This window comes from Rhinoraja longicauda, chromosome 19 (genome assembly GCF_053455715.1).
Source record: "Rhinoraja longicauda isolate Sanriku21f chromosome 19, sRhiLon1.1, whole genome shotgun sequence".
In the NCBI taxonomy this organism is placed as follows: domain Eukaryota; kingdom Metazoa; phylum Chordata; class Chondrichthyes; order Rajiformes; family Arhynchobatidae; genus Rhinoraja; species Rhinoraja longicauda.
In genome coordinates this window covers 7,430,815-7,456,957 of record NC_135971.1, presented here as the reverse complement: position 1 = coordinate 7,456,957, position 26,143 = coordinate 7,430,815, and the positions used below count along the sequence as shown (strand labels likewise).

Genomic DNA, 26,143 nt, shown 5'->3' with positions numbered 1-26,143 from the left:
CTTTATTTGTCATTCGGTACCAAGGTACCGAACGAAACTACATAGTAGTCACACACAAAAAAGAACACAAGACACATGACCCCAACACAACCGTCCATCACAGTGACTCCAAACACCCCCTCACTGTGATGGAGGCAACAAAATTTCCACTCTCTTCAACCCCCGCCCACGGACAGACAGCTCGTTCCCCGACCGACCCGCACAGTCCCCGCAAGGGGATGGAAGTCCCCGCGGCCGAGTCGCACCGGGCGCTGAGACGTCTCGCGGCCGAACCGGGCGATGGAAGGCCCCGCGACCGAGCCGTGCGCAGCTAAGTCCCGCGGCCGAGCCGCACCGGGCGATGTTAGGCCCCGCGGCCGAGCCACACCGGGCGATGCAAGGCCCCGCGGCCAAGCCGCACCGGGCGATGTTAAGTCCAGCGGCCAAGCCGCACCAGCGATGTTAGGCCCCGCGGCCGAGCCGCACCGGGCGATGGAAGGCCCCGCGGCGGAGCCGCACCAGCGATGTTAGGCCCCGCGGCCGATCTGCACCAGCGATGTTAGGCCCCGCGGTCGAGCCGCACCCGCGATGTTAGGCCCCGCGGCCAAGCCGCACCGGGCACTGTTAAGTCCAGCGGCCGAGCCGCACCAGCGATGTTAGGCCCCGCGGCCGAGCCGCACCGGGCGATGGAAGGCCCCGCGGCGGAGCCGCACCAGCGATGTTAGGCCCCGTGGCCGATCTGCACCAGCGATGTTAGGCCCCGCGGTCGAGCCGCACCAGCGATGTTAGGCCCCGCGGCCAAGCCGCACCGGGCGATGGAAGGCCCCGCGGCCGAGCCGCACCGGGCACTGTTAAGTCCAGCGGCCAAGCCGGACCGGGCACTGTTAAGTCCAGTGGCCGAGCAGCGCCGGGCGATGTTAAGTCCAGCGGCCGAGCCGCACCGGGCGATGGAAGGCCCCGCGGCCGAGCCACAACCCGCGCCGTGAGGAAGAGACCTAAAAGAGAAAGGTTTCCACCACCACCTCCACCCACACCACCACCCCCCACACATACACAACCAAAAAAAAAAAAAAACCATCCCAACACCGACACACAACAAAAAAAAAAGGAAAAAAGACGAACAGCGAGCCGCAGCCGTTAGGCGCCGCCACTTCCGTTAGGCACCACTCACTCCGGACAGTGGGCACTGGTCACTCCAGCCGGCCGTCAGTGTGGGCACTGGTCACTCCAGCCATGGTCAGTGTGGGCACCGACCGGTCACTCCGGCCAGTGTGGGCACCGGTCACTCCTGCCAGCGGTCAGTGTGGGCACCGGTCACTCCTGCCAGCGGTCAGTGTGGGCACCGGTCAATGTCACTCCAGCCAGCGGTCAGTGTGGGCACCCCACCCCCCCACCCGTAACCTCCACAAGCGTCCGCCCAAATGCCACCGCCCCCCCCCCACTCTCCTCTCTCCCCTCACTGACCCCCGAATGTCACCCCTCCATCCCCTTCCCCCATTGCCTCTGCCCCACGACTTGTCCCCACTCTCCTCTGTCCACCTCCACAGTGAATGGTCGGCCTCTGGGGAGTTTAGTTTAGTTTAGAGATACAGCGCGGAAACAGGCCCTTTCGGCCCACCGGATCCGCGCCGCCCAGCGATCCCCGCACACGATCCTATACCCAGTGCGGACAACTTTTACATTTACCAAGCCAATTAACCTACAAACCTGCACGTCTTTGGAGTGTGGGAGGAAACTGAAGATCTAGGAGAAAACCCACGCAGGTCACGGGGAGAACGTACAAACTCCGTACAGACAGCGCCCGTAGTCGGGATGGAACCCGGGTCTCCGGCGCTGCATTCGCTGTGTGGCAGCAACTCTACTGCTGCGCCCTTTAATTTTAAAAAAAACTTTATTTTATTTTATTTATTAAATATACAAGAAACAAGGAGTGTTGTATAGTGTAGGGATCCAGGAGTACAGGTGCATGGTTCCTTGAAGGTCGAGTCGCAGATAGATAAGGTGGTCAAAAAGGCTTTTGGCACATTGGCCTTCATCAGTCAGAGTACTGAGTATAGAAATTGGGAGGTCATGTTGCAGTTGTGTAAGACGTTGGTGAGACCGCAATTGTGTTCAGTTCGGGGCACCATGTTATAGGAAAGATATTCTCAAGCTTGAAAGGGTTCAGAAAAGATTTACAAGGATTCACAATGAATGGCGGTGCTGGCTCGAAGGGCAGAATGGCCTCCTCCTGCACCTACATTCTATGTTTCTATGATGTTGCCAGGACTAGAGGGTGTGAGCTATTGGGAGAGGTTGAGTAGGCTGGGTCTCTATTCCATGGAGCGCAGGATACAAACAGAAAATAGGTGCAGGAGGAGGCCATTTGGCCCTTCGAGCCAGCACCAACATTCATTGTGATCATGGCTGATCATTCACAATCATCAACCTGTGCTTGCCTTCTCCCCATATCCCCACTGAAATTTTTTTTAGAAAGAGAAGGAAACAATTTTTTTACTGATTACCAGGAAGCTGAGGAATTTGCTTTAAAACTTCCAAAGGCTCCCCAGATATAAGATGAACGAGAATGAGACATGGATTGAAACGGATATGAATGGAGAGAAGATAAAGGATATGAAATGTAAAGATTTAATGAATAATGATTGGGAGAAAAAGTTATGTTAGTTCGGGGGGGCTGGAGAACCACCAATTGATGACTGCGGGATTCATGTGTGTATTCATGGCGTGTGCCATGACCCGTAAAATGGAGGGAGGTAATGCTGTTTTCTTTTTTATAAACAGCATTAGTAAGGGGTTATTATTTTTATTTTTTATTATTTCTTTTTCTTTTTTTTCTTTTTTTTCTTTTAGCCTGGATGTTGGGGGGGGGGGGGGGGGGTGTACAGCAACATGGTGAATTTTAAGGAAACTCCCCAAAAAACCATGAGAAACGAGGTGTTAAGTAATGTTATAGATTGGAGTAATTCTGTTAAGAATAATGGCTAAATTACTGAACTTTTTGAGTTTTAATGTTAATGGCTTAAATGGGCCAGTAAAAAAAAAACAAGAATTTTAACATATATTAAAAAAATGAAGATAGATATAGCTTTCTTGCAGGAAACTCATTTAACAGAGATAGAACATCAGAAATTAAAAAGAGACTGGGTGGGAACGATTATTGCAGCTTCATTTAATTCAAAAGCGAGGGGAGTTGCAATTTTGATCAATAAAACAATACCAATTAAAATACAAAATACAATTATTGATCCTGCGGGAAGATATGTGATTATACATTGCCAACTCTTTTCGGAATTATGGACCTTGATGAATATTTATGCACCAAATGAAAATGATATAAAATTTATACAAGAAACTTTTTTGAATCTGGCCGATGCTCACGATAAAATACTAATAGGTGGAGACTTTAATTTTTGTTTAGACCCAGTTTTAGATAGATCAGTTAGGACAGTTACAAAAACGAAAATAGCAAAATTAACTTTGTCATTGATGAAAGATTTCAATCTCACCGATATATGGAGAAGACTTAACCCAAGAGAAAGAGATTATTCTTTTTACTCATATAGACATAAAACTTACTCGAGGATTGATCTCTTTTTATTATCAACAAACATACAGGACAGAGTGAAAAATGTTGAATATAAAGCAAGAATATTATCAGATCACTCCCCTTTAACAATGTCAATGGTAATGATGGATAAAGAGGAAATGACTTATAGATGGAGATTTAATTCAACATTATTAAATCGAGAAGATTTTTGTGAGTTTATGAGAAGACATATTCAATTTTTTTTAGATACAAATTCCAACTCAGTTGATGATAAATTTGTTCTATGGGATGCAATGAAAGCATATTTGAGAGGACAGATAATAAGTTACACTTCCAAAATTAAGAAAGAATATATGGCCAAAGTAGAGCAATTGGAGAAAGAAATTACAAAATTAGAAAAAGAATCTCAAAGGTATGTAACGGAAGAGAAACGAAGACAACTTATCAATAAAAAGTTACAATATAATACATTACAGACATACCGAACAGAAAAAGCAATTATGAGAACTAAACAGAGGTACTATGAGTTAGGAGAGAGATCACATAAGGTCCTTGCCTGGCAGTTGAAAGCCGAACAGTCTTCGAGAACGATTAACGCCATTAGAATAAATACAAATAAAATTACTTATAAACCTTTAGAAATTAATGAAACCTTTAAAAAAAATTATTCTGAATTATACCAGTCAGAATCACAAAAAGATACTAATGAGATAGATTTTTTTTTAGCACAAATAAACCTTCCTAAATTAAATTTAGAAGAACAGATGGGATTAGATATGCCTTTTTCATTAAAAGAGGTCAAAGAAGTTTTAATATCACTACAGAGTAATAAATCCCCAGGAGAAGATGGGTTCCCACCAGAATTTTATAAAAAATTTAAAGAATTATTAATTCCTCCTTTTATGGAGGTAATACAGCAGGCGTAAAGAACACATAACCTCCCAGAGTCTTTTACGACAGCGATTTTAACAGTAATACCAAAAAAAGATAGGGACCCTTTAAAACCAACATCATATAGACCTATATCTTTGTTGAATACAGATTATAAAATAGTAGCAAAAATTTTATCTAATAGATTGTCTAAGTATTTACCAAAATTAGTACATATGGATCAAACTGGATTTATTAAAAATAGACATTCTGCAGATAATGTAACTAGGTTACTTAGTATAATGCATTTGGCACAAAAGAGGAATGAAATAAGTGTAGCAGTAGCTCTGGATGCAGAAAAAGCATTTGATAGGTTAGAGTGGGATTTTTTATATAAAGTATTGGAAAAATATGGGTTAGGAACAACTTTTATAAACTGGATTAAAACTCTAAATGTGAATCCCAAAGCTAAAGTAGGGACAAATGGCCAAATTTCAACACCGTTTCAATTACAAAGGTCAACTAGACAAGGATGCCCCTTATCACCTGCCTTATTTGTCCTGGCGATAGAACCGTTAGCTGAACTAATTAGAACTGACCCAGATATTAAGGGTTTTAAAGTCAGTCAGGAAGAATTTAAGATGAATTTATTTGCAGATGATGTTTTGATATACTTAACAAAACCATTAGATTCGTTGCGCAAACTATCTTTTAGATTAGAAGAATATGGAAGAATATCAGGTTATAAAATAAATTGGGATAAAAGTGAAATTTTACCCCTTACTAAAGGAGATTACACTCAATGTCGATTACTAACCCAATTTAGATGACCATTAATTGGTATAAAGTATTTAGGTATAAGAATTGATAATGATATGAAGAATTTATATAAATTAAATTATTTATTATTACTAAGAAAAATAAAAGAAGACCTTGATAAATGGATGACATTACCAATAACATTAATAGGAAGAGTTAATGCCGTTAAAATGAATATATTTCCGAAGTTACAATATTTATTCCAAACATTACCAATACAAGTACCACAGAAGTTTTTTCAAGAGTTAAATAAATATGTGCGGAAATTTCTCTGGAAAGGTAAGATGTCAAGAATATCGTTGGAAAAATTGACATGGAAGTTTGATTCAGGAGGATTACAACTTCCGAACTTTAAGAATTATTATAAAGCAAACCAACTGAGGTTTATTGCATCTCTTTTTGAAGAAAAAAACCCGGCATGGATAAGAATAGAACTAGACAAAATAGGAGAAAATATACCAAAAGACTTTATATATAAATGGGAACCTAAATTGATACGAGGACTGAAAGAATCTCCATTATTAAAATACTTGATCGGATTATGGAATAAGGTAAATTTTGAGGATGAAACAAAAAAATCTTTATTAGGAAAGATAACTTTGATTCAGGATAGATTGATACCTTTTACAATGGATAACCAGCTTCTATATAGGTGGCATCAAAAAGGGATTAGATATATAGGTGATTGCTTTGAAAAAGGTATATTGATGTCATTTGAACAATTGAAAAATAAATATCATATATCAAATAATTCTCTTTTCTGTTACTTTCAATTAAGAGCTTATTTAAAAGATAAATTGGGTCAAACAATGTTATTGCCGAAATCTAAGGAAATTGAAAACCTAATTCAAAAAGGACAAATAATTTTTTTAACTTCTATTATATATAATCTAATTCAAAAAAAGGCTCCTAAACAAGGAATTCATATATCAAGGCGAAAATGGGAAACGGATTTGAATATTAATATTGATGGAACAAATTGGTCAAAACTATGCCTTGACAGTATGAAAAATACAATAAATGTTCGGTTTAGACTAGTACAATATAACTTTCTGCATCAATTATATATCACACCACAAAAATTAAAGAGAATAAATTCAAGTTTATCTGACCAATGTTTTCGGTGCAATCAAGAAATTGGTACTTTTTTTCATTTTACTTGGTCCTGTTCAAAAATACAACCTTTTTGGACAAACTTAAGAAGTTTTTTAGAACAGATTATCGGAATACAACTTCCATACAACCCAAGATTTTTGTTATTGGGTGATGTTGAAGGAATAAGACCACAACTTAAAATGAATAAATATCAGAAAGAATTTATAAAAATTGCATTAGCAGTAGCCAAAAAAACTATCGCAGTTACTTGGAAATCTGATTCCTATTTAAGTATGGACCTTTGGAATAATGAAATTTCTAACTGTATCCCACTTGAAAAAATGACTTATAATTTAAGGAACAAATATGATACTTTTAAAAATATCTGGTGTCCTTATCTACAAAAGAGGGGCCTATATATATAGAAGAAATGTTCATATTCACAATGGTTCTTTGGGAGAGATAGAAACATAGAAAATAGGTGCAGGAGTAGGCCATTCGGCCCTTCGAGCCTGCACCGCCATTCAATATGATCATGGCTGATCATTCAGCTCAGTAGCCTGTACCTGCCTTATCTCTATACCCCCTGATCCCTTTAGCAAAAAGGGCCACATCTAACTCCCTCTTAAATATAGCCAATGAACTGGCCTTGACTACCTTCTGTGGCAGAGAATTCTACAGACTCACCTCTCTCTGTGTGAAGAAATGTTTTCTCATCTCGGTCCTAAAAGACTTCCCCCTTATCCTTAAGCTGTGACCCCTGGTTCTGGACTCCCCCAACATCGGGAACAATCTTCCCGCATCTAGCCTCTCCAACCCCTTAATAATTTTATATGTTTCTATAAGATCCCCCCTCAGTCTTCTAAATTCCAGCGAGTACAAGCCCATACATATACAGTTTATTCTGTTTGGAATTCCATGGGGCGTGTGCAGGACCCCCAACAACCAGGCAGTCTTTAATCTTTTTTTCTTTTCTTCCTTTTTCTTATTTGGGGTTAGTATAAGGGGGGTGGGGGGAAGGGGGGAGGGTTTGTTTTCTAAAAAGTTCTGTAAAAAATAAAAACAAATTAAAAAATTTTTTTAAAATATATATATATACATTAATGACTTGGATGAAGGGATTAAAAGTACCATTAGCAAATTTGCAGATGATACAAAGCTGGGTGGTATTGTGAGCTGTGAGGAGGATGCTATGAGGTTGCAGGGTGACTTGGACAGGTTGTGTGAGTGGGCAGATACATGGCAGATGCAGTTTAATGTGGATAAGTGTGAGCTTATCCACTTTGGAGGCAGATTATTATCTAAATGGTGTCAAGTTAGGAAAAGGGGAAGTACAACGAGATCTGGGTGTCCTAGTGCATCAGTCACTGAAAGGAAGCATGCAGGTACGGCAGGCAGTGAAGAAAGCCAATGGAATGTTGGCCTTCATAACAAGAGGAGTTGAGTATAGGAGCAAAGAGGTCCTTCTGCAGTTGTACACAGCCCTAGTGAGACCGCACCTGTAGTACTGTGTGCAGTTTTGGTCTCCAAATTAGAGGAAGGGTATTCTTGCTGTTGAGGGCGTGCAGCGTAGGTTTATAATAATAATAATAATAATAATATTCATTTATTGTCATTGCAACGAGTACAACGAAATTAAAAAATAGCCAATCCTGACGGTGCGTACAAACATATATGCAATAAATGCAAAAACAAATAAATACAATTATATTAAGTACAAGATTTTTTAACGGTGTTGCCTAGTGCAAAGGTAGTGTTCAGTTCTCGTATGGCCCTGGGGTAAAAACTGTTCTTAAGTCTGTTTGTTCGGGATTTGATCGACCTGAAACGTCGACCAGAGGGCAGATGAACAAACAGACGGTGGCCGGGGTGGGATGGATCTTTTATTATTTTGCCTGCTCTACTGAGGCAGCGTAGGCTGAACAGGTGCTCCAGGGAGGGCAGTGAGCAGCCGATGATCTTCTGGGCCGTCGTGATGACCCTCTGAAGGGCCTTCCTGTCCTTTTCTGAGCAGCTGGCATACCATGTGGTTATACAGTATGCCAGCACACTCTCGATGGAGCAGCGATAGAAGGACAACATGAGCTTCTCCTGCAGGTTGGTTTTCCTGAGGATCCTCAGGAAGTGGAGTCTCTGCTGTGCCTTCTTTACTGTGGTGATGGTGTTGGTAGACCAGGTAAGATCCTCTGCGGTTAATTCCCGGAATGGCGGGACTGTCATTTATAGATGTCATATGTTGAAAGACTGGAGCGGCTAGGTTTGTATACTTTGGAATTTAGAAGGATGACAATAGACAATAGACAATAGACAATAGGTGCAGGAGTAGGCCATTCAGCCCTTCGAGCCAGCACCGCCATTCAATGCGATCATGGCTGATCACTATCAATCAGTACCCCGTTCCTGCCTTCTCCCCATACCCCCTCACTCCGCTATCCTTAAGAGCTCTATCCAGCTCTCTCTTGAAAGCATCCAACGAACTGGCCTCCACTGCCTTCTGAGGCAGAGAATTCCACACCTTCACCACCCTCTGACTGAAAAAGTTCTTCCTCATCTCCGTTCTAAATGGCCTACCCCTTATTCTCAAACTGTGGCCCCTTGTTCTGGACTCCCCCAACATTGGGAACATGTTATCTGCCTCTAATGTGTCCAATCCCCTAATTATCTTATATGTTTCAATAAGATCCCCCCTCATCCTTCTAAATTCCAGTGTATACAAGCCCAATCGCTCCAGCCTTTCAACATACGACAGTCCCCGCCATTCCGGGAATTAATCTAGTGAACCTACGCTGCACGCCCTCCATAGCAAGAATATCCTTCCTCAAATTTGGAGACCAAAACTGCACACAGTACTCCAGGTGCGGTCTCACCAGGGCCCGGTACAACTGTAGAAGGACCTCTTTGCTCCTATACTCAACTCCTCTTGTTACGAAGGCCAACATTCCATTGGCTTTCTTCACTGCCTGCTGAACCTGCATGCTTCCTTTCATTGACTGATGCACTAGGACACCCAGATCTCGTTGAACTCCCCCTCCTCCTAACTTGACACCATTCAGATAATAATCTGCCTTTCTATTCTTACTTCCAAAGTGAATAACCTCACACTTATCTACATTAAACTGCATCTGCCATGTATCCGCCCACTCACACAACCTGTCCAGGTCACCCTGCAGCCTTATTGCATCTTCCTCACAATTCACACTACCCCCCAACTTAGTATCATCTGCAAATTTGCTAATGGTACTTTTAATCCCTTCGTCTAAGTCATTAATGTATATCGTAAATAGCTGGGGTCACAGCACCGAACCTTGCGGTACCCCACTGGTCACTGCCTGCCATTCCGAAAGGGACCCATTTATCCCCACTCTTTGCTTTCTGTCTGTTAACCAATTTTCTATCCATGTCAGTACCCTAACCCCAATACCATGTGCCCTAATTTTGCCCACTAATCTCCTATGTGGGACCTTGTCGAAGGCTTTCTGAAAGTCGAGGTACACCACATCCACTGACTCTCCCTTGTCAATTTTCCTAGTTACATCCTCAAAAAATTCCAGTAGATTTGTCAAGCATGATTTCCCCTTCGTAAATCCATGCTGACTCGGAACGATCCCGTTACTGCTATCCAAATGCTCAGCAATTTCGTCTTTTATAATTGACTCCAGCATTTTTCCCACCACTGATGTCAGACTAACTGGTCTATAATTACCCGTTTTCTCTCTCCCTCCTTTCTTAAAAAGTGGGATAACATTTGCTATTCTCCAATCCACAGGAACTGATCCTGAATCTATAGAACATTGAAAAATGATCTCCAATGCTTCCACTATTTCTAGAGCCACCTCCTTAAGTACTCTGGGATGCAGACCATCAGGCCCTGGGGATTTATCAGCCTTCAGTCCCATCAGTCTACCCAAAACCATTTCCTGCCTAATGTGGATTTCCTTCAGTTCCTCCATCACCCTAGGTTCTCCAGCCCCTAGAACATTTGGGAGATTGTGTGTATCTTCCTCAGTGAAGACAGATCCAAAGTAACGGTTTAACTCGTCTGCCATTTCTTTGTTCCCCATAATAAATTCCCCTGCTTCTGTCTTCAAGGGACCCACATTTGCCTTGACTATTTTTTTCCTCTTCACGTACCTAAAAAAACTTTTGCTATCCTCCTTTATATTATTGGCTAGTTTACCCTCGTTCCTCATCTTTTCTCCTCGTATTGCCTTTTTAGTTAACTTTTGTTGCTCTTTAAAAGAGTCCCAATCCTCTGTCTTCCCACTCTTCTTTGCTATGTTATACTTCCTCTCCTTAATTTTTATGCTGTCCCTGACTTCCCTTGTCAGCCACAGGTGTCTCTTACTCCCCTTGGAGTCTTTCCACCTCTTTGGAATAAATTGATCCTGCAACCTCTGCATTATTCCCAGGAATACCTGCCATTGCTGTTCTACCGTCTTCCCTGCTAGGGCCTCCTTCCAATCAATTTTGGCCAGCTCCCGCCTCATGCCTCTGTAATCCCCTTTGCTATACTGTAATACCGACACTTCCGATTTTCCCTTCTGCCTTTCCATTTGCAGAGTAAAACTTATCATGTTGTGATCACTGCCTCCTAATGGCTCTTTTACCTCTAGTCCCCTTATCAGATCAGGATCATTACACAACACTAAATCCAGAATTGCCTTCTCCCTGGTAGGCTCCAGTACAAGCTGTTCTAAGAATCCATCTCGAAGGCACTCTACAAACTCTCTTTCCTGGGGTCCATTTCCAACCTGATTTTCCCAGTCTACCTGCATGTTGAAATCTCCCATAACCACCGTAGCATTACATTTTTGACACGCCAATTTTATCTCCTGATTTAACTTGCACCCTAAGTCGAGGCTACTGTTTGGGGGCCTATAGATAACTCCCATTAGGGTCTTTTTACCCTTACAATTTCTCATTTCTATCCATACTGATTCAACATCTCCTGATTCTATGTCACCCCTTGCAAGGGAATGAATATCATTCCTTACCATCAGAGCAACCCCACCCCCTCTGCCCACCTGTCTGTCTTTTCTATACGTTGTGTACCCCTGAATATTCAGTTCCCAGCCCTGGTCCTCTTGTAGCCATGTCTCAGTGATCCCTACAACATCATACTTGCCCATGACTAACTGAGCCTCAAGCTCATCCACTTTATTTTTTATACTACGCGCATTTAAGTACAACACTTTAACTTCTGTATTTACCTCCCCTCTCACATCGTTCACAATTGGCCCTGCCCTTAATTTCTTTTCCGCTCTAGAACTTCTGTTCCCATTCTTCCGAGAGTCTTTTGCAATATCTCCTGTATTCCCTTTTACCTCATCTTCATATTCACAATTTGTTAACCCCTCCCCCCCACTACTTAGTTTAAAGCCACAGGTGTCACACTAGCAAACCTGCCTGCCACAATGTTTGTCCCCCTGCTGTTAAGATGCAACCCGTCCCTTTTGTACAAGTCACCCCTAGCCCAGAAGAGATCCCAGTGGTCCAGAAATCTAAATCCCTGCTCTCTGCACCAGTCCCTCAGCCATAAATTCATACCCTCTATCTCTCTGTTCCTGGCCTCACCAGCACGAGGTACCGGTAGCAGTCCAGAGATAACTACCTTCGACGTCCTACTTCTCAGCGTTTTTCCCAACTCTCTAAACTCCCGCTGTAGCACCTCCTTCCTCTTCCGCCCGACGTCATTCGTGCCCACGTGCACAACGACTTCAGGTTGATCGCCTTCCCTCGCTAGGATTTTCTGAAGCCGGTCTGTGATGTGTTGAACCCTGGCACCAGGGAGGCAACAGACCATCCTCAAGTCCCTCCTGCTGCCACAGAATCTTCTGTCCGTCCCTCGGACTATGGAGTCACCGACCACTACGGCTCTTCCAGACTTCGGTCTCCCCTGTCGAGTATCCTTGCCAACAGGTCCGCCACTCGGACTGGAAACGTCTTCTGCCCCGACAGTTCCCAAGAGGGTATACCTATTTGCAATAGGCACAGCCACTGGGGTCTCCTGTAGTCCACGTCCACTCCCCCCGGAAACAGTCTCCCACCTTCGCTCGACCTGGACCCTTGGCGTGACAGCCTCACAATAGGTCCTGTCGAGGAAACTCTCGCATTCCCGGATGGCCCTGAGGTCATTCAACTGCCTCTCCAACTCCACCACACGTCCCTTCAGGAGCTGCACCTGGACACAGTTCTTGCAGGTGTAGCTCCCAGAAGCTCCCACGACGTCCCCGTCTTCCCACATCCTGCAGGAAACACACTGCACCAACTTTTCCGCCATCACCTTGTGCCTATAACCAGCTCTGGCTTAAAACAATGGTATCCTCCTCACCTCAGCCTCCTCGCCGAAGACTCGCAGCCAAAGACTCGCACTTCCCTCACTGGGCTGCACCTGAACAGGGCTGCACCCTTTTGTGAGCCTTGCTTATATCACCAATTTAAATTGCCTGATTGTCCAATTTACCTGACTTCTCACTTAAACTGCCTGTTCAACTGTGATTAGCACTTACTTTACTGCTCAGCCAACGGGCGTCCTTGCTCTGCTCCCGGACTTTTCAAATTGACTACTACTTCCTTTTGGCGCTCTTTTTAAACTGCCTGTTCAACTGTGATTAGCACTTACTTTACTGCTCAGCCAACGGGCGTCCTTGCTCTGCTCCCGGACTTTTCAAATTGACTACTACTTCCTTTTGGCGCTCTTTTTAAACTGCCTGTTCAACTGTGATTAGCACTTACTTTACTGCTCAGCCAACGGGCGTCCTTGCTCTGCTCCCGGACTTTTCAAATTGACTACTACTTCCTTTTGGCGCTCTTTTTAAACTGCCTGTTCAACTGTGATTAGCACTTACTTTACTGCTCAGCCAACGGGCGTCCTTGCTCTGCTCCCGGACTTTTCAAATTGACTACTACTTCCTTTTGGCGCTCTTTTTAAACTGCCTGTTCAACTGTGATTAGCACTTACTTTACTGCTCAGCCAACGGGCGTCCTTGCTCTGCTCCCGGACTTTTCAAGAGGGGATCTTATCGAAAAATATAAGATTATTAAGGGGTTGGACACGTTAGCGGCAGGAAACATGTTCCCAATGTTGGGGGAGTCCAGAACAAAGGGCCGCAGTTTAAGAATAAGGGGTAGGCCATTTAGAATGGAGATGAGGAAAAACATTCTCACTCAGAAAGTTGTGAATCTGTGGAATTCTCTGCCTCAGAAGGCAGTGGAGGCCAATTCTCTGAATGCATTCAAGAGAGAGCTGGATAGAGCTCTTAAGGATAGTGGAGTCAGGGGATATGGGGAGAAGGCAGGAACGGGGTACTGATTGTGGACGATCAGCCATGATCACATTGAATGGCGTTGCTGGCTCAAAGGGCCGAATGGCCTCTTCCTGCACCTGTTGTCTATAAACGTATCTCCAGGTTCACCACTGTGTGGCTCTGTCTCCTCCAGGGTCCAGGAGTCATTGGGCGATCCTGTTCACCGTGATCCTCCTCGCTGTGATCCTCCTCGCCGTAGCCGTACTGGGAGTCTGGGCATCTTATCTCTGCAGCAACCCCTACACTGTGCCGTGAGTGTCCCCCTCACCCCCCCCTCTCCCCTCACTGTCGGCCTTTTGGCTAAGATCAAGTGTAGTATCTGTTCTGGCACAATCTAATGTTCTTATAAGAACAGGGTAAGTATAAGAGCAGTATTTGCATTAGATCATCGACGAGGAGCGGAGGTCAGGAGCACGTGTCTGGTTTAGGGGTGGATCCATGCTGGTTGGGTAACCAACCTAACACCCTTATCCAGGTGGGATGGCAGTAGCAAGTGGAGCTGGAGGGCAGGGTATCCGGAATACCCTGCGAGTATCGGTGAAGGACCTCAAGGAGGGGAACCCTTTCTCAAGGGATCTCTTCATCAAGAAGGTGCTGCTGGAGGCTTGTGGATTCAAGGCCGGGGACATCTTCTGCCTCCAGGACTTCCCAGGTAACGGATACTTCGACGTTACCTTCCAGAACACGGCGGGATGGCAGAAGTTGCTGCAGGACTTCCGGGAGAAGGGGGATGAAGCCCCGCTGTCGCTCCTGAAGGTGCAGCCGCTCTTCACCCTCCCCACCCAGAGGGAACGGATGATCACGGTGCACATGTTTAACCCACATGTGCCCGTCGTGGATGTCCTCACCTTCCTTGCGCGCTACGTCGAAGGGGCCGGGAACTGCGTGGATATAAAGGACTTGTTCGGGATCTGGACGAGCAAGAGGCAGGTAAAGGTGAAGCTGAGGGTGGACGGGAAGGGATTCATTGTCCACCCTCCCTCGGTGTTCGCTATCGGAGGGAACCGGGGCTACATGACGTACGCGGGGCAGCCCAGGGTGTGCAGGAAATGCAACAAACCTGGGCACGTGGCGGCAGAATGCAGGACAGTCGTCTGCAGAAACTGCAAGTTAGAAGGCCACGAGACAAGGGATTGTAAAGAGAGTAAGAGCTGCAACCTGTGTGGGGAGACAGGCCACCTTTACAGGGCCTGCCCTAAAAGAGCAAGCACTTATGCACAGGCGATAAGAGGGGCCGCTGCCAGCACCCCCAGGGTGGACGAGACGCCTCCTACCACGGAAAAAGCCCAAAAAGGAAAGGAGAGCAGGGGCGAGGACAACGCGACCACCAGGATCCCCCAACCGCAGGACAGAGCACCCCAGGCCCCTCCCCACGAGGGTGAGTCGATGGAAGAGGGGGAACAGGAAGAGGAGGAATGGAAGGTGGTACAGTCGAGGAAAACATTGAAGGCTGTGCGCACGGAGAAAAAGGCGGAGGGGGCAAGCAAGTCCCAAAAAAGAGTCCTCTCCCAGGACGAGGCCAGCAGCCTCTCCGCATCGGAGGATGAGACGACCGGGAGGAGCCGACAACGGAGGCAGAGGCAGAGGAAGGAAACGGGGGAGGAGGAAGGTAAGAGAAAGAACGTGTCTGTTGCCCCCCAGCCCCAGGAGACTGGGAGCAGTGCCAATGGGCCCCAGCCCCAGGAGACCGTGAGCGGCACAACGGCCAATGGGCCCCAGCCCCAGGAGACCGTGAGCGGCACAACGGCCAATGGGCCCCTGCTCCGGGAGACCGTGAGCGGCACAACGGCCAATGGGCCCCTGCTCCGGGAGACCGGGAGCGGCACAATGGCCAATGGGCCCCAGCTCCGGGAGACCGGGAGCAGTGCAGTGGCCAATGGGCCCCAGCTCCGGGAGACCGGGAGCAGTGCAGTGGCCAATGGGCCCCAGCTCCAGGACACTGGGAGCAGCGCAGTGGCTTCGCCAGAAAATACACCCTGTGCTGAGGAAGCCACCAACCTGTACCACTACCTGTGCGACAAAAATGTGCAGGAACTGAGCCAGATGATTGGCATGCGGGAGGATCGCCTGGGACAATAAAGGACAATGGAGCTGAAACTGGCATCCTTAAACGTGCGCAGTGTGAAGAGCACTGTGCGATGTGTATCCGCCTTGCAGTACCTGGCCAAGGTAAAGGCGGATGTGACTTTTTTACAGGAGTGCGGGCTGCCACACCTTCGCTGCTATCGGAGGTGGTCGCGATGGTGGCCCCACGGACTGTCGGTATGGTCGGGGGGAAATGATTGTCGTGCGTCCGGTCTGGGGATCTTGCTGCGGGGAGGGGGCTTCACCATCACTGAGGTAAGGGAGGTGGTGGGGGGTCGTCTCTTGGTGGTGGATGTAATGTACCGTGGTTCTCCGCTCCGGCTGATAAATGTGTATGCCTCACCCAGGTGGAGCGAGCGGGTGGCCGTCCTCCAGCAGCTCCCACCGCTGCTGGCCACGTCTAGACCGCTCGTTCTGGCCGGTGACTTCAACTGCATCATCGATGCGGCTGGACGATCCGGCAGTGCCAACCACAGACTGGACGGCACCTCCAAACTCCTGGTGGAAACGGTCAAAGATGCAAAGCTGCGCGACGCCTTCAGTGACCCTGCAGGCGGAGTCCAGCCACGGTTCACCTGGTCAGGACCAAACGGTTCAGCCCAGTCCCGGATAGACTTCCTCTTCACATCGAGGGCCGTCACGGTCAGACACACCGACCTCGCCCCGGTGTTCTTCTCTGACCACTGCCTCCTTCAGGCCACCTGTCACCTACAGGAGGACCGGAAGGCGGGCAGAGGGACGTGGAAGCTAAACGTGGAGCTGTTGACCCCGGAGAACGTTAAGGAGCTAAAGAGGGACTACGCATGTTGGAGAACTGTGAGGCCCCTCTTTGACTCCCAGACACTCTGGTGGGAGGCAACAAAGGAGAACATCAAGAAGTTCTTCGTCTCAAAAGGTGTTCAGAGAGCAAGACAGGGTAAGAGGGAACTGTGTCAACTCCAGACAGATTTGCAGCAGCTACTCCTTCTGCAGAGGAGAGGGGTGGATGTGAGGGAGGAACTGAGAGAGTTGAAGGGCCGGCAAGCTCGGCTCTTTACCTCTGAATCCTCCAAGATCATCTTCCGGTCCAGGGTCCACCATGTTGAGCAGGATGAGACGTGCTCACGTTACTTCTTCCATAAGGTTCACAGGGGGAGCTCTGTGATCAAAAGCCTTAGGGAGGAGGACGGCTCGGTAACATCCTCGCAGACAGACATGCTCAAGATCTGCAGATCCTTTTATAAGGATCTGTACGATGTAAAGACCACAGACAGCACCGCCTCCCAGAACTTCCTGTCCTCCATCACGGAAGTCTTGGACGACAGCAAGCGGGAGAGTCTGGACCAACCACTGACCCTGGAGGAGCTGACTGGCTCCATCCGTTCCTTTGACTCGAGTAAAACTCCCGGAGGCGATGGCTTACCGGCAGAGTTGTACTCGGCTCTGTGGGACTGGGTGGGCCCGGACCTGCTGGAAGTGTACAACGATATACTCCTAGCAGGCAGCATGTCAGACTCTATGAGGAAGGGCAACATCACCCTGATCTACAAGCAGAAGGGGGAGATGAATGACTTAAGGAATTGGAGACCCATCACATTGTTGAATGTAGACTACAAGATCCTGTCTAAGGCCATCGCCAACCGGGTCAAGTCTGCTCTGGGACGGGTGATCCACCCGGACCAAACCTGTGCTGTACCTGGCAGGAAAATCTCAGACAGCCTGGTGCTGCTGAGAGATACCATTGCCTACGTGCAGGACAGACGGGTGGATGCCTGCCTGGTCAGCTTGGACCAGGAGAAGGCCTTCGACAGGATATCGCACACGTACATGAGGGACGTGCTCTCCAAAATGGGCTTTGGGGAGGGAATCAGGAAGTGGATACAACTGCTCTACTCTGATATCTGTAGTGCAGTCCAAATTAATGGGTGGGAATCAGACAGCTTCCCCGTCAGGTCTGGAGTCAGGCAGGGTTGCCCTCTTTCCCCTGTCTTGTTCGTCTGTTGCATTGAACCCTTTGCCGAATCCATCAGGAAGGATGCGAGCATAAGAGGAGTGACACTGCCAGGCAGTGGGGGCACTCAGGTCAAGGCCTCCCTGTACATGGACGATGTCGCCGTCTTCTGCTCGGATCCAGGGTCGGTCCGCAGACTGATCAGCGTCTGCGACCAGTTTGAGTTGGCCACGGGGGCCAGGGTAAACCGCAGGAAGAGCGAGGCCATGCTCTTTGGCAACTGGCCCGACCGATCTTCCATCCCCTTCACCATCAAGCCTGACTTCCTGAAGGTGCTGGGGATCTGGTTTGGGAAGGCTGGGGCATGTAACAAAAATTGGCTGGAGTGGATAGCCAAGGTGGGGAAGAAGCTGGAGCTGTGGAAGCAGCGCTCCCTCTCCATCACGGGGAAAAACCTGGTCATCAGGTGTGAGGTGCTCTCGGGGCTGCTGTACTTGGCGCAAGTGTGGCCCGTCCCTCCCTCCTACGCCACGGGGATCACCCGGGCCGTCTTCCGTTTCATCTGGGGGTCGGCGATGGACCGGGTGCGACGAGCCACAATGCACAAGTCGGTAGACAACGGGGGTAAAGACGTGCCCAACGTCGCCCTCATTCTGATGGCCACTTTCGTGTGTGGCTGCATCAGGCGGAGCATAGAGCCAAGGCACGTGGGCACCAAATGCCACTACCTGCTGAGGTTCTACCTGTCCCCGGTGTTGCGAAGGATGGGCCTGGCGCAGATGCCACGCAATGTGCCAGACAGCTGGACATTGCCGAACCATCTGTCGTTTGTGGACAGGTTCTTCCGGACCAACACCTTTGACCACAAGTCCATCGGGCAGTGGTCAGCACGGAACGTCCTGCAGGCACTGCAGGGGAATGACTCCATGGATCCTGTGGCGTGGTTCCCAGAACAGACTGCCCAGCTTGTCTGGCAAAATGCCTCATCGCCAGTACTCACCAACAAGCACCAAGACCTGGCTTGGCTGGCGGTGAGGGGAGCCCTCCCAGTCAGATCCTTCCTGCACCGCCGGAACCTCACTACCAGCGCACGCTGCCCTCGGGACGGCTGCTACGGAGAGGAAACGGTGGCCCACCTCTTCAAAGAGTGTGGATTTGCCAGGAGAGTCTGGAGAGGTCTGCAGGGGTCCCTGTCACGATTCATTCCGAGCAGCTCCGTCACAGAGGACTCTGTGCTCTACGGACTGTTCCCAGGGACGCATTCCGAGACTGACATCGAGTGCTGCTGGAAGGTCATCAACTCGGTGAAAGACGCTCTTTGGTCTGCCCGATCCTTGTTGACCTCCCAGCGGAGCGAGCTGTCCGTCAAGGAATGTTGCCGACTGGCCCACTGCAGACTGCAGGAGTACGTGCTGAGGGACGCTCTGAAGCTCGGTGCAGCCAACGCCAAGGCCCTGTGGGGGAGGACCACAGTCTAGGGCCCTTCCGCTGCTGGACATGGGGGGCAGGGTGTGGTGGAGAGAGACGCCCCTCCAAATAAGGGATATGTATGTAAATGTATGTAAATGTCTAAGTAAATGCCTGTATTGAATATGTAACCTCCGGAAATGTCGGATGGGTTTGTTTAAAAATGATGTTTTGTAAATGATATTTATTACTTGAATAAAGTATTTTTTGATATAAAAAAAAATGTCGGATCACCCGGGCCGTCTTCCGTTTCATCTGGGGGTCGGCGATGGACCGGGTGCGACGAGCCACAATGCACAAGTCGGCAGACAACGGGGGTAAAGACGTGCCCAACGTCGCCCTCATTCTGATGGCCACTTTCGTGTGTGGCTGCATCAGGCGGAGCATAGAGCCAAGGCACGTGGGCACCAAATGCCACTACCTGCTGAGGTTCTACCTGTCCCCGGTGTTGCGAAGGATGGGCCTGGCGCAGATGCCACGAAATGTGCCAGTCAGCTGGACATTGCCGAACCATCTGTCGTTTGTGGACAGGTTCTTCCGGACCAACACCTTTGACCACAAGTCCATCGGGCAGTGGTCAGCACGGAATGTCCTGCAGGCACTGCAGGGGAATGACTCCATGGATCCTGTGGCGTGGTTCCCAGAACAGACAGCCCAGCTTGTCTGGCAAAATGCCTCATCGCCAGTACTCACCAACAAGCACCAAGACCTGGCTTGGCTGGCGGTGAGGGGAGCCCTCCCAGTCAGATCCTTCCTGCACCGCCGGAACCTCACTACCAGCGCACGCTGCCCTCGGGACGGCTGCTACGGAGAGGAAACGGTGGCCCACCTCTTCAAAGAGTGTGGATTTGCCAGGAGAGTCTGGAGAGGTCTGCAGGGGTCCCTGTCACGATTCATTCCGAGCAGCTCCGTCACAGAGGACTCTGTGCTCTACGGACTGTTCCCAGGGACGCATTCCGAGACTGACATCGAGTGCTGCTGGAAGGTCATCAACTCGGTGAAAGACGCTCTTTGGTCTGCCCGATCCTTGTTGACCTCCCAGCGGAGCGAGCTGTCCGTCAAGGAATGTTGCCGACTGGCCCACTGCAGACTGCAGGAGTACGTGCTGAGGGATGCTCTGAAGCTCGGTGCAGCCAACGCCAAGGCCCTGTGGGGGAGGACCACAGTCTAGGGTCCTTCCGCTGCTGGACATGGGGGGCAGGGTGTGGTTGAGAGAGACGCCCCTCCAAATAAGGGATATGTATGTAAATGTATGTAAATGTCTAAGTAAATGCCTGTATTGAATATGTAACCTCCGGAAATGTCGGATGGGTTTGTTTAAAAAAGATGTTTTGTAAATGATATTTATTACTTGAATAAAGTATTTTTTGATTAAAAAAAAAAAAAAAGTCCGCGACCCTCACCGCCCCTCCCGCCATCTCCGACCCCCTCTGTCTCCCTTCCCTTCCCCCCTCTCTCTGTCTCCTCCCCCCTATCTGTTCCCCCCTCCTCCCTCTCTGTCCCCCTTCCCTCCCTCTCCGTCCCATCCCGGTCCCCTCTCTCCGTCCCGTTCCCCCCTCTCCGTCTCCCTTCCCTTGCCCCCTCTCTCCGTCTCCTCCCCCCCTATCTGTTCCCCCCTCCTCCCTCTCTGTCCCCCCCCTCTCCCTGTCCCCTCTCTCCCGTCTAACATTGTGCGGTGACGCTGCCCCGGCAGTGAACGGGATGGATGGGCCGCGATGCCCAGTCACTAACACAGGACTCATTCTCTCTCCCCCTCTCTCTCTCCCTCTCCTCCTCTCTCTCCCCTCTCTCTCTCTCTCTCCCTCTCTCTCTCCCTCTCTCGCAGGGATGAGGAGAGGGTGTTGTGGGACCGGGAGAGTTGCAGAGTGGGGACCGCTGTACGCGGGGGGTGACAGAGCACCCCGTGTCTGGGTGTCGGGGAACGGGTTTGCTGCTGCGCCGTCTCTGTGGCAGATGTGACCAGATGTGTCCATGGTCCCCGATCCCACAGTTTACGACAAGATCCTTGTGGAACATGGAACAGTTCACACTTTGTCCGTGCTGTCGGGGTCTGGGGAGAAGGCAGGAACGGGGTACTGATTGAGAATGATCAACCATGATCACGGCGAATGGCGGTGCTGGCTCGAAGGGCCGAATGGCCTCCTCCTGCACCTATTGACTATTGTTGCTCTTTGGAAACCTGTAATTTATACAAAGTCTGGTCACTGATCCTGTGGATGTTTGTTCTGCACGTTTTTGTGCAGCTTGTGATGATTTTGTAAAATGCATTTTGTACATAATAAAACAGATTTGTTTAACACTGCTGCCGGTCATGTAAGCCTGGGCCTGATGTAACCAAGGCCATTGGTGGTTCATCGTTGTGTGTGGACAGACATACAGTGACAGGCTCCTGTCTCTGTGTTATCCAGTTAAGTTCAACAGGCTGGACTGACGGTTGATGAAGGAATGTATTTCACAAAATGCTGGAGTAACTCAGCGGGTCAGGCAGCATCTCAGGAGAGAGGGAGTGGGTGACGTTTCGGGTCGAGACCCTTCTACAGACTTGGCATCAGTCTGAAGAAGGGTCTCGACCCAAAACGTCACCCATTCCTTCTCTCCTGAGATGCTGCCTGACCCGCTGAGTTACTCCAGCATTTTGTGAAATAAATACCTTCGATTAGTACCAGCATCTGCAGTTATTTTCTTACACTGTGATGAAGGAATGGATCGCCTGGGCTTGTGTATTCACTGCAATGTAGACGGATGAGAGGGGATATTACAGAAACGTATAAAATTCTCAAGCGATTGGACAGGCTAGATGCAGGAAAAATGTTCCCCAATGTTGGGCGAGTCCGGAACCAGGGGCCACACACAGTTTAAGAGTAAGGGCTAGGCCATTGAGGAATGAGATGAGGAAAAACTTTTTCACCCTGATTTCAGATGATCAGCAATGATCATATTGAATGGCGGTGCTGGCTCGGAGGTGATTCTGAGGCTGTGACCTCTGGTCCTAGACACTCCCACTAAACGAAGCTCGGGTTAGGAATTAAATGCAGCACAGAATTCCCTTCCAGCTCAATGAGGTACGCCACAGGCAGATGGTGGAGACTGTTTTTGGAAAAGGATACAGTCTTTAATGGAGGCATTAGCCCGGGACCCGCAGCCTGGGCTGGAGTTGATCCGCAGCCGCCTGGGCCTAGAATCCTCTCTACGGCGGGGCCTAGCCTTGGATCCACAGCCTGGGCCTGGAGTTGATCCACAGCAGCCTGGGCTTTGTGTTCTCTCTACGGCAGGGCCTAGCCTTGGATCCACAGCCTGGGCCTGGAGTTGATCCGTAGCAGCCTGGGCCTAGAGTTCTCTCTAAGGCGGGGCCTAGCCTTGGATCCACAGCCTGGGCCTGGAGATGATCCGCAGCAGCCTGGGCCTAGAGGTCTCTCTAAGGCGGGGCCTAGCCTTGGATCCACACCCTGGGTCTGGAGTTGCACAGCTGGCCTTTCGCCTCTGCCTTTAGTCTCCCAGCCTTGGCCCCCAGGGGGGAGGGAAGGTGGCGGGGGGAGGGGGAAGGTGGCGGGGGGGAGGAGGGAAGGGGGAAGGTGGTGGGGGGGAGAGTGATGGAAATGGGTTTTAGGAACTAGGGGTAATATAAGGTCCGTGAGGCTGAGGTTGGGAAGGAAGGAAGGGGAGGGATTGAGGCACGAGACCAGAAACATACTGTTTATAAATACGCATAGGCATAATAGGCTTGATATTGAATCGGGTGGAAGAAAACAGGCCGAAGAGTATCCAAAAGATCAAGCCTAGTAATAACAGGAGATAGGTTCTTTTAAAAAATATATATTTTTTTTTAATAAAAAAAAAAAAATAGGTGCAGGAGTAGGCCATTCGGCCCTTCGAGCCTGCACAGCCATTCAATATGATCATGGATGATCATCCAACTCAGTATCCCGTACCTGCCTTCTCTCCATACACCCTGATCCCTTTAGCCACAAGGGCCACATCTAACTCCCTCTTAAATATAGCCAATGAACTGGCCTCAACTACCTTCTGCGGCAGAGAATTCCACAGATTCACCACTCTATGTGAAAAAAAAACTTTCTCATCTCGGTCCTAAAAGACTTCCCCCTTATCCTTAAAACTGTGACCCCTTGTTCTGGACTTCCCCAACATCGGGAACAATCTTCCTGCATCTAGCCTGTCCAACCCCTTAAGAATTTTGTAAGTTTCTATAAGATCCCCCCTCAATCTTCTAAATTCCAGCGAGTACAAGCCGAGTCTATCCAGTCTTTCTTCATTTGAAAGTCCTGCCATTCCAGGAATCAATCTGGTGAACCTTCTCTGTACTCCCTCTATGGCAAGAATGTCTTTCCTCAGATTAGGAGACCAAATCTGTACGCAATACTCCAGGTGTGGTCTCACCAATGCCCTGTACAACTGCAGCAGAACCTCCCTGCTCCTATACTCAAATCCCCTCGCTATGAATGCCAACATACCATTCGCTTTCTTCACTGCCTGGTGCACCTGCAGGCCTACTTTCAATGACTGGTGCACCACGACACCCAGGTCACGTTGCATCTCCACTTCTCCTAATCGGCCATCATTCAGATAATAGTCTGCTTTCCTGTTCTTGCCACCAAAGTGGATAACCTCACATTTATCCACATTATACTGCACCTGCCATGCATTTGCCCACTCACCTAACCTATCCAAGTCACGTTGCAGACTCCTAGCATCCTCCTCACAGCTAACACTGCCCCCCAGCTTCGTGTCATCCGTAAACTTGGAGATTTTCAACAGCTGAGGTGTAGCAGAGTCCCCATCAGATTACGCTACAAAACCGATGCAATAGGTGTGGCCAGGAGTTTGCGTAAGAATCAAACATGATGCTTAAATTAAGAATAATGTTATTGAGCTTCAAATATTCCCCAGATAGAGGAAAAACATAGACATGTAACACAGTGTGTGGCAGCAAACAAAGACAGTTGTGTCAATGTCTCCCTTAACATCACCGGCACAGCCCTATCCTGGTTCAAATCTTACCTCTCTGACAGGCACCAGTTCATCTCCATTAACAACTGTAAATCCCCCACCGCTCCCCTCCCCCAAGGTGTCCCCCAAGGCTCAGTCCTTGGCCCCCTCCTCTTCATCCTCTACCTGTTCCCCCTTGGTCAATTAATCCGCCGTCATGGTCTCAACTTCCACTGCTTCGCCGATGATATCCAGCTCCTCATCTCCACCAAGTCAATCTCCCCCACCACACACTCTACACTGACAAACTGCATCACTGAAATAAAATCTTGGCTTCAATCAAATTTTCTCAAACTCAATTGCAACAAATCTGAAATCATCATCATTGGTCCAAAAACGCTCACCAAATCCACCCAAAACTTCATCCTCAACATTGATGGTCTCCCAGTATCCACCTCCCCTCACATCCGGAATCTTGGAATCATCTTTGATCAAACCCTCTCCTTCGACAAACACATCAAACACATCACAAAGACAGCCTTCTTCCACCTCAAAAACATTGGCCGTCTCCGTCCATCCCTCTCCTCCACAGCTGCAGAAACCCTCATCCACGCCTTCATCACCTCCCGTCTGGACTACTGCAACAGCCTCCTCTATGGCGCACCCTCAAAAATCATCAGTAAACTTCAATACATTCAAAACTCCGCTGCCCGTCTACTCACCCACACCCCGATCCGTGACCAAATCACCCCCGTCCTTTACAAACTCCACTGGCTCCCCATCCCCCAGAGAATCCAGTACAAAATCCTCCTCATAACCTACAAAGCCCTCCATAACCTGGCCCCATCCTACCTGACCGACCTCCTCCACAGGCACACTCCCACCTGCACCCTCCGCTCTGCTGCTGCCAATCTCCTATCCCCCCACATCCGGACCAAACTCAGATCCTGGGGGGACAGGGCTTTCTCCATCGCTGCTCCCACCCTATGGAACTCACTACCTCAAACCGTTAGAGACTCCTCCACACTCACCACATTCAAAACATCACTGAAGGTCACCTCACCTTCTGTCTCCTTTCTCTGTTCGTTTACTTATTTATCTATTTATTCATTTCCCTATGTTCTCTAAATCTCTGTAAAGCGTCTTTGAGTATATGAAAAGCGCTATATAAATAAAATGCATTATTATTATTATTAATGTCCCTGCGCTTAACCTGCAAGATTTCAGTTTTATTTACTATCAAAGGGTGTAAATAGTGAACTCCTCAAACACAAAGTGCACCCCATGTTACAGAGAATGATTGCAAGTCGATAGTTCTCCGTCGATGTGCCGGACAATAAGCTCTTTATCCAACTTTGTGGGGAATCTCGACCCGAAACATCACCCATTCCCTCTCTCCTAGATGCTGCCTGACCTGCTGAGTTACTCCAGCATTTTGTGATACCTTCGATTTGTACCAGCATCTGCAGTTATTTTCCTACGCCACTCTGACTTGGTACTTACTGTCTTTTTAAGCGATAGTGGGAGAAAGTGAAAGACAATAGGTGCAGGAGGAGGCCATTCGGCCCTTCGAGCCCGCACAGCCATTCAAACTGTGGCCCCTTGTTCTGGACTCCCCCAACATTGGGAACATGTTTCCTGCCTCTAACGTGTCCAACCCCTTAATAATCTTATACGTTTCGATAAGATCCCCTCTCATCCTTCTATATTCCAGTGTATACAAGCCTAGTCGCTCCAGTCTTTCAACATATGACAGTCCCGCCATTCTGGGGATTAACCTGGTGAACCTACGCTGCACGGCCCTCAATAACAAGAATATCCTTCCTCACATTTCAGTGAAAGGCCCGCCCGCCATCGAGCGACCATTCAAGCCGTTAATGAAACGTTTAAACAAAAAACACACGCCCACAATTCAATATAATCGGTGGTTTCCCCGATGATTATTCACCGTGAACGATCTGGACAAACAAACCTCAACGACGTTCTTCAGTTGACGGCCCCGGCCCGCTGCGTCATGGCGGCTCGGCGAAGTGCGCGTGCGCGCCCGCCTCTGGGCAGCAGCCCGCATCGCGTCATGCGGGATGTGCGCGTGCGCGCCTC

General features: G+C 48.7%; 1 protein-coding gene and 1 pseudogene across 1 annotated transcript in view; one reads left to right on the top strand and one right to left on the bottom strand.

Annotated features, from left to right (window-relative positions):
• Positions 1-26,111, bottom strand: part of LOC144602518 (E3 ubiquitin-protein ligase TRIM39-like) — a 46,669-nt gene extending 20,558 nt beyond the window's left edge. The window contains exon 1 of the mRNA XM_078415647.1: positions 26,016-26,111. Within this exon, the coding sequence (XP_078271773.1) occupies positions 26,016-26,111 (96 nt within the window). The remainder of the gene's footprint in view (positions 1-26,015) is intronic.
• LOC144603295 (U2 spliceosomal RNA) lies at positions 13,899-13,994 on the top strand (annotated as a pseudogene).
• Positions 26,112-26,143: the final 32 nt, after the last annotated feature.